The sequence below is a fragment of the Palaemon carinicauda genome, chromosome 42 (genome assembly GCF_036898095.1).
Source record: "Palaemon carinicauda isolate YSFRI2023 chromosome 42, ASM3689809v2, whole genome shotgun sequence".
In the NCBI taxonomy this organism is placed as follows: domain Eukaryota; kingdom Metazoa; phylum Arthropoda; class Malacostraca; order Decapoda; family Palaemonidae; genus Palaemon; species Palaemon carinicauda.
Genome location: NC_090766.1, coordinates 34,514,378 through 34,526,877, shown reverse-complemented (window position 1 = coordinate 34,526,877; position 12,500 = coordinate 34,514,378). Strand labels below are relative to the sequence as shown.

The 12,500-nt window shown below is 33.5% G+C and overlaps 1 protein-coding gene across 1 annotated transcript in view; it reads right to left on the bottom strand.

The window, feature by feature from the left end:
- Positions 1–12,500, bottom strand: part of LOC137633090 (NT-3 growth factor receptor-like) — a 165,143-nt gene that overhangs the window by 110,919 nt on the left and 41,724 nt on the right. Inside the window, exon 4 of the mRNA XM_068365251.1 lies at positions 9,321–9,392. Within this exon, the coding sequence (XP_068221352.1) occupies positions 9,321–9,392 (72 nt within the window). The remainder of the gene's footprint in view (positions 1–9,320; positions 9,393–12,500) is intronic.

The following is a 12,500-nucleotide window of genomic DNA, read 5'->3' as shown; positions in this document are numbered from 1 at the left end:
TATATGTATATATATATATATATATATATATATATTTATATATATTATATATGCATATATATACACACACACACACATATATATATATATATATATATATATATATATATATATATATATATACAGTATACATAGTGTATATGATAGACAAAGTGAATTTGATATTAAAAATTATTTGTGGCTTGATGTCTGAATGTGTGTGTGTATATATATATATATATATATATATATATATATATATATATATATATATATATATATATATATATATATATATATATATATATATAAATTGATAGATAATATTCCCTCTCCAACAATAATCGCCATCAATAACATATGGGAGGAAAAATTAGGCGTATTCCCTGAAGAAAAAATGCAATATCCATACATTACTCCCGACAGGAAATTTTATAAATGGAAGTTAGTAGACTGTGGTGGGTCACAGCCTGATTGAAAACGACACAGGTGAATAAAACCACAATAACAAGGAAAACAATTTTAAAGGTTTATAGGCTGCTCGTGAATGGCAGATGAAAGGGACAGTGACATTGCCCTCTTTAGCAGGAGAATGTCCTACAGACTGATCATATATACATATGAATATGATCAACGCCCAAGGCCCATCTCCATCCAAGCTAGGTACATCTATGAGAGAGAGAGAGAGAGAGAGAGAGAGAGAGAGAGAGAGAGAGAGAGAGAGAGAGAGATTCGAACCCCAGTCCCGCAAATCGCCCGGCAGAGACGTTTCCAATAAGCCACCACAACCCCGATCAATTAACGTTTTTCTCTTACCTCTCTATATCACATTGCAATCTCTAAGCCTACACCTATACATTGTGTACCTTTTATTTACGCTATCTCTCCCCTTCCTGATGTCCCCTCACTACCCCCTCCCCCCTCTGCAAAACACTCACAGTATCCCCCCACCCCTCTTGACCTAACCAGCTTTGATATCCTTCCTGTGCCAATGTCCTCAAAGAGATTTAAATCTGGAAGTCTGACCCTTATGCTCCCTTCCCTCTGAGTTGTTATTCCTTTATCCTGTATTTCAAAACATTTGCGTTCCCCCTTTCTGAAAAGGGTGTTTTTCTTTTCACTTTTTGTTTTTGTTTTTTTTAGTGATTTATGGTCTTCTGTTTTTTCGATTTAACTGTTTAACTGGTTTTGTTATTGAGGTTATAAATGTTTTTTTTCGATTTAACTGTTTAACTGGTTTTGTTATTGAGGTTATAAATGTTTTTTTCGATTTAACTGTTTAACTGGTTTTGTTATTGAGGTTATAAAAGATAACCCGAATAACTGACCTAGTTTAGAAAAAAAGTAAAACGAGATGCAATACAAATAGACATTGTGTGCGTATATATATATATATATATATATATATATATATATATATATATATATATATATATATATATATATATATATATATATATATTACACGCACACACACCAGTTGATTTAGCCATCTGCAGGGATAACATTTTCTAATCAATAAATCAAATAAATTTCTTTGCTTCTTTTATTAACTCCCTATTACATAATAGGTAGACTTCTGAATGAAAAAGGAACTCGCTCAGCAGAGCCAATATTTGAATTCGCTTGAGGGAGCAGACTCCTCTTCTCTAAATATTCTATAGAATAATCTAAGAATCATCTAAAATAAATGCTTTAAAGTAACTTCTATTGCAGACACTACTTAGAATCTATTACGAGTGCACCAAGAATCTCTCTCTCTCTCTCTCTCTCTCTCTCTCTCTCTCTCTCTCTCTCTCTCTCTCTCTCTCACTAAGTTTACACTGATTTGTCATACGTCAGTGCTCGAGTATAAAATTATTCCCAAGAACGTCACGCGAAAATATGAGATTAAGATGGAACCTCTGGTCATGGAGCCTTGAACAATACGAGAAGCCCCGGTGTAGCGGTTTCAAATTACCCCTCCAAATCTTACCCCCCGGTAGTTTGAAACAGTTTTCAGGCTACGGGGGGGGGGGGGGAGGTAATTTGGAACAAGTTTCAAGCTACCCCCGGGGGTAATTTGAAACCGGTTTCAAGCTACCCCCGAGGATAATTTGAAACCGGTTTCAAGCTACCCCCCTGGTTTCAAACTACCCCCCTCCTTTTTGCCTTGTATCTCGTCATTTATTAATATTAATTAATTGTTTTTTACCACAATCAACAAAAATTATTAGGTTACATTTATATACATGTACAATTTCATCTACTGGTATAATTTATTGATGTTATGTGTTCATCCATTTATTGTTTTGTTCTTCTTTGCGATTTTTATACAAGTTCAGTGATGAAAGCACGTTAGATACGGCTATCATTTACGTGTTATTTTTTTGCCAAAACGAACTCAGGACACATTCTGTTAGTAAATGTGTATGTTGTATAATACAAGGTCTATAGATAAACCTTACTATAATACTAATGCGCGAAAGTCAAGCGTTCCTTAATTCATCAGGATGACCACAAAGAGGATGATAGATATAGTGACAATTTCTCGTCCTTGGGCCGCAAATCAAATCCCCTTTGTTCTCTTATCTGATTATCTTGTACGTGGTAGTAAGCTACTTCTTTCTGGTGTGTTGGGATGTATCAAGGCCAATATAGAGCAGGTCAGGCGGTGAGGAGATTAACAGTGACTCACCTCTCTCAGGGGGACTCATATCACCCCCATGCGGTCAAAACAAACCACGACCTTGTCTTTCGGGCCTCATCTCTAGCCCAAGGCCAATATTATTATATCAATAAATTTAATTACTCAAAAAAAATGCAGTCATTGCAAGACTGAAAAATGAATTATTTAATACCATATTAAGGCTAAGATATAAGGTGAAATAATCATTATCACAGCTGTCTTAAAAGGAAAAAAAAAAAAAAAAAAAAAACTTCCCTCTGAGAATCCTTAAGAAATAAACAAATTCATTCCAAGACTACCACAACATGCACTGCAGGGGGACACACCCATGCCTTATCTTGGGCAGTTGTGACCTACAAAATTCCCACGGCCACTTGACAGGTGACACCGGGCCTCGTCTGGGCAGATGAGGCCCGCTAATTTGCCTTGGGCATTTCTCTCCGCCCGACCTCTTTATATTGGCCTTGGGATGTATATAAATCCAAGTTAACCCGATCACAGCATCACTTGTCCAAAAAGTCGTCAGTATGGCTGCTGAATGGAAATCGGACAACTTCGATATCATTGACTAGGACTACGTAGTGAACGCCAAGTACCCTTAAGAGGCTTATGAAAACGAAAAAGTCTATTTTAGAAGTCTATACTCTGTTAAATTTACGAAGGCCGAGGTGTATCTAAAGACAAAAACACACGGTGCCATATTTTCGTCTTCGTAGTATACCTTACTCACCTCACTAAATTCTTGTAGTGATCTCCTTTAGGAATCGACCATCTATAAAAAAAAAAAAAAAAAAAAAAAAAAAAAAAAAAAAAAAAAAAAAAAAATATCTTCTCTGAAGGCCACGGCCAATGTCCTTGTTTTCTTTTGTCCTATTGTCTCTTACAATAGTTATTTTATTATTTTTGTTGACAGATCAACATGCTCGATATATTTTCTTGTTATCAGTTTGTTTTTATTATTTCTCTAATGATACATTACCCATTTGGCTTCTCGTTATATTTGTATTTCATCTTTATATCCTTACTTTATTTCTTTTTCCTTATTTGTTTCCCTTCCCAGTAGGGTTGAAGCTTGTCTAATAATAATAATAATAATAATAATAATAATAATAATAATAATAATAATAATAATAATAATAATACATGAAAATGCAAACAATTTTATACATCTAAATTTTATTTTGAAATTAGTCTATGGACATAGACCAGAACTTCTTTGCTGATACAGATGACAACGTAATAGTTTCCAAGAAATTCCTTATCAGAGGACACGAGACTTATTACTAAAGAATCAATATATTTATTGATCACCACGTCTTGCTTTGCATCGTCCTCCTGTAATTTTTCGGGGCTGTTTTACGGTATTCGGCCCCCCCCCCTTTTTTTTGTCTCCGAAAGCAATGATTCTTTTAAAAGTAGGCCTACACTTAAATCTACCATCTTGATTTTTTTTTTTCGCTACATACAGTAGGTATTCACTTGTGCCCAAATATGTTGCACTGGATTATATTGGCAAAAGTATGGAGGAAGACGAATAACCTTGTGACAATTTTCAACAGTAATTTTAGCAATCACGTGAGCTTTTTATCAGAGAGTATTCCTTGACCATTTCCAAAAGTTGGCATTTCAACATTTTGTCTACTGGTAATATATACGCCTTTTCGATGAGCCATTATTTTATTTTTCCCTTGTTTGATGCTGTTGGAGATTTATCTAATTTTGCTCTGATAAGATTCGTTACCATTACAATTATGGAAGATGGGAATATATTCGGTAGCACTTGCTTACAGAACCATTGTTCAAAATTATGTCACTGTTCATTTGATTGTAATAGTAATTTTGCTTAAATTAATTGCTTCTGTTGTGCGAAAAAAATTGCTTTAGAGACATCAGTAACAGGACCTCCTTTCTGTTTTGCTAAAGCAGAATATTTCGAAACATTATAAACAATCTCTCGTGTTTGACAAGTAAGTGGCCTACTGTTGCTCTGTATGGGGATGGATGATCTTCCATTCTGACTGACTAAAAGTTTATGATGTTTTTCGTGTGCCTCCCTTATTGGCTATAATCTTTGAGGCATCTCTGTTATAGCGGTTGTAATCTCTCTCTCTCTCTCTCTCTCTCTCTCTCTCTCTCTCTCTCTACTGCATCTGGTTGTAGGGCTTAAGCAGCAAGCTACTTTCGTCGCAGGTGGTTCCTACCAGTACCTGCCCGAAAGGAATATTTTCTGACCAAAGCCGATCAATGAATGTCCATCGCTGACCTGTGAAACTATATCGGAAAAGTGGCAATTTTGTGTCTCGTTTCTTCATAGTACGACTGAATAATGTTGCAAAAGTATAACAATTAGAAGTTGAGCTTTTATATAATTAAAGTTTAGCATTTAAATTAATTGTATTCATTATAAGCATCAAATGGTATCCTATTCTCTTTATTTTCGAAACACAATATCGGAAATATGGCATGTGTGTTTTTTGTCTTTAGGTACATCACAAGCTTCTTCGTAAATTTGGTAGAGTATAGCGACAAAATACACGTCTTGTGGATTTTTGTGTCAATTTCTCCACGATTATTGCCGTGTGAAGCTCATGCTCCTGAAGCATTGCACTGCAATAATTCTCTACCTCCTCGTTATCACAAAACCTTGAATGACAGAGTCCGTGGCCTCTAACGTGTCATATAATTCAATATTTTGTCTTAAATACGAAAATAAACTTTTATTCTTGTTATTACAAGAGGTTATATTTGTGTTAACAGATACTTACTACTCATTAAGCATAACTACCCTGTTAACTATCTTGTCTTCTTTTAAACTGTATATCATTATAAATTAGTCCTAAAAATAAAGTCATTCAGGAAGGATCTATCTGAGTTTCGTTTCCATCTAAATATACTTCAATTCTACTAATGCGAAGTCAGCAATAAATGCATGATGCATATGTGCACTGTCATATAAATTATTTTCTATTCCGATGAGGGGGTAACTTGAAAACAGAGGGGGTAGCTTGAAACCGGTTTCAAACTCCCCCCGGGTAATCTGAAACCGGTTTCAAGTTACGGGGGGGGGGGGGGTAGCTTGAAACTGGGGTTAGCTTGAAACCTTTACACCGGCATTATGAGAGTGTCTAGTGACTCCAGCCTAATGTTATTAATGTTAACTTTGTGTGACAGTTTCTGAGGACAAAGCAGTGACCACGTCTTACCAGAGTAGTGTTACTAAATATATCTAACTATCTGAGAGAATTAAAATGACAGGAAATATCTAGCAACTTAGTCTCGCTTTATGCGAACGGATTTTTACTTTACGGAAATATTTCCGCTTGTTAAAAGGCATGTCTTCACACAAGAGGGTTTTCTACCGTACGGAAATACTTCTGCTCATTAGGAGGCATGTCTTCACAAGAGCGGATTTTTCCTCGAGCGGACTCGTAGTTCCTATAAACTGCTACATTGGCATCGTGAGGGTTAGCAGTGCACGCGACTACTAAATCACTGCCGGTCGATTTTTTTTTCCGAGCGGCCAGCTAGTGAAGGACCTTGTTGATCTATATTGATTCCTAATCCGCACGGACAAAAACCGGGCGGCATCATATCGCTTATTTTAAGTAAGTCTTAAGTAGGCCATTACGAATATTATAACAAATAAATAAAGTCATAAAGCTTTGCTTCTCCAAGAAGAACTTAAATTTCTGTCTCTAATAATAGCGGAGAAGAATCGGGTTATGAAATAAATTTAATCCTAAACGTTTGAAAATGAATTATCTTTATAATAAAACGTTTTGTCCTCACGTAAAATATAGCTAGCATTAATGTTTCCAAAATGAACATATCTTTATTATTATTATTATTATTATTATTATTATTATTATTATTATTATTATTACTAAAAGCTAAGCAACAACCCTAGTTGGCAAAGCAGGAAGCTATAAGCCCAAGGACTCCAACAAGGAAAATAGCCCAGTAAGGAAAGGAAATAACGAAAAACTACCAGAGAAGTTTAAGAACAATAACAACATTAAGATAAATCTTTCATTTATAAACTACAAAAACTTGAAAATAATAAGAGCATAAAAACTTCAAAATAACAAGAGAAAGGGAAACTAGATAGAATAGTGGGCCCGAGTGTACCCTCAAGCAAGAGAACTCTCCCAGCGCAACAATAATTCATTTAAAAAGAGGAGAGATGAAAGTTGAGAAACTAGAGCGAATATCTGTGATAAACACAATGTGAATGCGGTGGATTATATTACCATTTGACAGTCAACACAGGGAACCAAATGAAATCTATAATATCAATTCCGACTTAGAGAAACCTAATATAAACGCACATGGATCCCCTTCAATAGGAAATTTGATTTTATTGGGTCCGTTAACTGGCCAGACAGTACTTCATTGGATCCTTCTCTCTGGTTACGGCTGATTTTCCTTTTGCCTACACACACACGCCGAATAGTCTAGCCTATTCTTTACAGATTCTCCACTGTCCTCATACACCTGACAACACTAAGTTTATCAAACAATTCTTCTCTCAATGGGGTTAACTACTGCATTATAATTGGCCAGTGGCTACTTTCCTCTTGGTAAGGGTAAAAGAGACTCTTTAGTTATAGTAAGCAGCTCTTCTAGGAGGACACTCCAAAATCAAACTATTGTTCTCTAGTTTCGCGTAGTGCCACAGCCTCTGTACCATGGTCCTCCACTGTCTTGGGTTAGAGTTCTCTTTCTTGACGGTACACTCAAGCACACTATTCTAACTTATTTCTCTTCCTATTGTTTTGTTAAAGTTTTTGTAGTTTATATAGGAAATATTTAGTTTAATGTTATTGTGCTTGAATTATTTTATTTTCCCTTGTTTCCTTTCCTCACTGGGCTATTTTCCTTGTTGGAGCCCCTGGGCTTATAGTATCCTGCTTTTCCAACTAGGGTTGTAGCTTTGGCAAGTAATAATAATAATAATAATAATAATAATAATAATACTCCATCACAAGGCCAGTTGAAATATTCAATGAATGAATTAACTAGTACCATATCAAACGATATCAGTGTAAACAATACATTTAATTTCAATGAGGTAATGTCATCGTTAATATTTAGATAGTCGTTCTGCTACCTTGATTACTCGGACATTGTAAACTTGTTGAATGAAGGAAACCCAATAGATCTTTGTAATTATGTATTTGAAATCCTGGATTTCTACAAGAAATATTGATAATAAATAGATTTGGAGTGGTATTACCATGTTATTAATCGGAATTTCTTTGTTTGTTTATATATTTTTGTGGACATAATATTTTTGCTAAAGTAAATCTGTCTTGTGCAAAATTATTGTATACAATTTATGATGTATCTTTACCTTTGTAAGTTTTTTGTAATATTAAGTCAATAAAGTATAAACAATACTCATTCATCTTATCTTTATTTAAGATAAGATGTGATGACCGATGTGGTGATCGCCAGACTGGGGTTCGAGTCCCGCTCAAATTCGTTAGTTCCTTTCGTCGTTACAACCTGACAATCCTTATGAGGTAAGGATGGGGGTGCAGGGGAGCCTATAGGTCTCTCTGCTTAGTGATCAGCAGCCATTGCATGGCCATCCCTGGTCCTAGCTTGGGTGGAAAGGGGACTTAGGCGCTGATCATATGTATATATGGTCAGTCCTATCAGCGATAGGACAATGTCACTATCCCTTGCCTCTGCCATTCATGAGCGGCCTTTAAACATAAACCTTTAAACCGCTATTAAAGGTGAATGGGTTTTATGCATTGCCATGATCAGCAAAGCTGTACTAGTCAGGGATACCCATACTAGGTTGGCTTGCTGCGAGCGATCAGGCTAAAGTCTCCAATAATCCGCAGTGGCTAGCGTGGTGATGAAAATGATCAAACTCCAAACCTGACTAAAGTCACGTTGAGGCCTTTGTCATGCAGTGGACTAGAAAAGGCTGCATTTGTAGTTATTTCCATACTATCAAGATCTACTATCGTTTGGAGTTTATCTACATCTCTTTCGCTAACAATCTTCTGTGTCCCACTTATATTCAAACATGAGACTAGTTTGAGTTTCAAACGCAAGTGAATCAATTACCATACCTGTAATTATACTCATTTTTTTTTAATGAGGTGCATTTGCACTGACTCGCAGCGGTGCCCTTTCAGGTCGGAAAAGTTTCCTAATCGCTGATTGCTTAGAGTCATCTTTTCCAACCAATCAGCGATCAGGAAACTTTTCCGAGCTAAAAGGGCACCCATGCGAGTCGGTGCAAATCTGCCTCACTAAAGTTTGTCATCTCATTTCTCTAAATATCGAAATTTAAGGAATATATAACCAAAACCAAAAAGTTGCATTTAATGAATCAGCAAGAAAGAATACCCATCTTCCTATAAAGTCTTCAGGACCACCAAAATTATACTACCAGACAGAATTATAAACAACCCCAGAGCAAATTCTACCAGCTGCACTTGGTCACATAAACAGCGTATTTGACCAGGAATACATTATTCCCACAAAAATAAAAAAAAAACAACGCACTCCACCAGATAAACACCCACGAATGTTGTTTATGCATTTGTAATAATATTTATGCCTTTGTGAAGTCTGGTCTCTTGCAAGAGACGAAAAACAGCAGTAAATAAAGTCGATACCAAAGGAGGAAGTGGATGTTTATTGTACTTACAGAGAGTGGAGTCTTAACAGATGAGCGAAGGCGCCGTCTTCCACCACCTGGAGTCCGGAATCCGTTATTGCACTGTGGGAGGTGGAAAAGGGACTTGTTTATATTAAATATTCTAAGTGACTTTTTTTTAATGTTTTTTCATACAGAAAAATATTCAAGCAGGGAATATAGACTATGCAGTATTTTACAGTTTATTTAAATGAGGAATATTTGATCCATTTCATTATTTATATACATATATTATGCAAAACAAATATCAATTTATTTTTATAGAAAATCTGCTTCATACATGAACTTATAAAATTAACTAACTTATATATATATACACACAGTATATATATATATATATATATATATATATATATATATATATATATATATATATATATATATATATATATACAGTCTATATATATATGTATATATATATATACATATATATAGACTGTATATATATATATATATATATATATATATATATATATATAGACTGTATATATATATATATATATATATATATATATATATGTATACATATATATACATATATATATATATATATATATATTTATATATATATACATATATATACATATAAACACACAGACACACACACATATATCTAAAATATATATATATATATATATATATATATATATATATATATATATATATATATATATATATATATACATATAAATAAATCAACCAATAAAAAGAAGAGGAAGAAGGGTGCAGTTTATCTATGGTTCAATTTGACATTGGTTTGTAAAGTAATTTACAAACGAATTATAATCTGGTAAAATTAGGACAACTTGTATTTAACTATACCATGTAACATGCAGCCTCTCTCTCTCTCTCTCTCTCTCTACACACAAACATACATATATATATATATATATATATATATATGGATAAATATATATATATATATATATATATATATATATATATATAAATAATCCCACAATTTATGAAAACATAAATCTAATTTGACCTTTTCAAAGCTCAAAATATATTTAATCTATCATAATTTGTGTGTTTATTTCATTTATCATATATACACGGAAAATTGTGAATTCTAATGTATATATACCTACACACATATATATGTGTATGTATATACATACATACATTTATTCATACATATTGTTGTGTCGATATAAATGCATAATGTCGTATGATATTCCAAAGCATTAATGGAGCCAAGATATAAGAATACTTGAGAGAGAGAGAGAGAGAGAGAGAGAGAGAGAGAGAGAGAGAGAGAGAGGAGAGAGAGGAGAGAGAGAGAGAGAGAGAGACATAAACATTTTGTTTCTTGGAGAAGCCAAGTAAGCTTTACACACTAGCTTTATGAATTTTTAAGAAACGTTTCCGTATCTCAGACTTTAGGAAGGACTACATTTTCTTCAGAACGTTTTAAGCAAGATTACATGGTGGAGACATGGCCCTATAAAACAGACACAGGGAATTTCATCACTTTTTTTTTTTAAATTCAATCCATTTTTAAATAAGAAATACGGGGAATTTCATTTTTATTTATTCAAGCCATTTGAAAAAACACGGGGAATCTAATTTTTTTTTTTATTCCAGCCATTTAACATTTATTTTTAATTCAAGCCAATTTAAAAACAAAGGCAAGGAATTTAATTTCTTTTATCTTAATTCGAGCCACCTTTTTTTTAAAGGCACGGGAATTTCATCTTTTTTTATAATTCAAGCTTTTTTATTATTGATTTTCCAGATAAAAAGGCTATTTCAATAAAAAAAAATGAGCCCACCTCTAAATTCCATAAGTTTTATGAGCCTTTAATTAATTTTATTGCATTTAAAGCCTTAAAGGTCGCTCATGAGTGGCAGGAGGAAAGGACAATGGCAATGCCTTAGCAGGGCAATATACAGTTGCTCAGCCCCAATGTTATGACCAGGGAAGGCCAGGCAATGGTTGCTGTCAACGTTATTGGTAGGCCTATGGATCACCCAAAACCCCCATCCTTAGCTCACAAGGATGGTGAATTTGCAGACACTACAATAAACTATCATGCTTGAGCGGTTGTTGAATCCCAGTCCAGCAGCTCGACAGGCAGAGACGTTTTTAATAGTCTATCACAACCCTAAAATACTAATATTTTTCAATTATTATTATTATTATTATTATTATTATTATTATTATTAAGAGCTAAGCTACAGCCCTAGGGGGAAAAGCAAGATGCTATAAGCCCGAAGGCTTCAACAGGGCAAAATAGCCCAGTGAGGAAAGGATATAAGTAAATAAATAAAACGTACTGATGATAATAAACAATTGAAATAGAATATTCTAAAAACAGTAACAACATCAAAACAGACATTTCTTAAATAGACTACAAAAAGACCTATGTCAGCCTGGGCTTATAGCATCCTGCTATTCCAGCTAGGGTTGTAGCTTAGCAAGAAATAATAATAATAATAATAATAATAATAATAATAATAATAATAATAATAATAATAATAAATTTAATAATAATAATAATAATAATAATTGAAAAATATTAGTATTTTAGGGTTGTGATAGACTATTAAAAACGTCTCTGTCTGGCTTTTCCAACCAGGATTGTAGCTTAGCAAGTAATAATAATAATAATAATAATAATAATAATAATAATAATAATAATAATAATAATAATAATAATAATAATATATAATAATGTCAGTCTCTTGGGCACAGTCCTTTATAGGGCAATGTCACTGTCCCTTGTCTCTGCCATTCACGAGCTGCCTTTAAACCTTTATTGGCTGAAAAGGACTTTTGGCATCGAAGCCTTTGAGCAAATGGCCTCTCTGTTTAATCGTCTTCTTTAAGTACTGTCCTGATCCGCCTTTTCCGTTGGATTTCTTTGTCCAAAGGGAATCTGCGGGGAAATGATGAGGACAGAATTCAAGAACCCGGACTGCGTTTTGTTTATTGGTTCTGTTTCATCGTAGACATTTTTCTGCTGATGCTACTACTACTACTACTGTTAATAATAATAATAATAATAATAATAATAATAATAATAATAATAATAATAATAATAATTATTATTATTATTATTATTATTATCATTATTATTGTTATTATAATTATTATTATTATTGTAATTATTATTATTATCAATTATAATAATAATAATAATAATAATAATAATCATTATTATTATT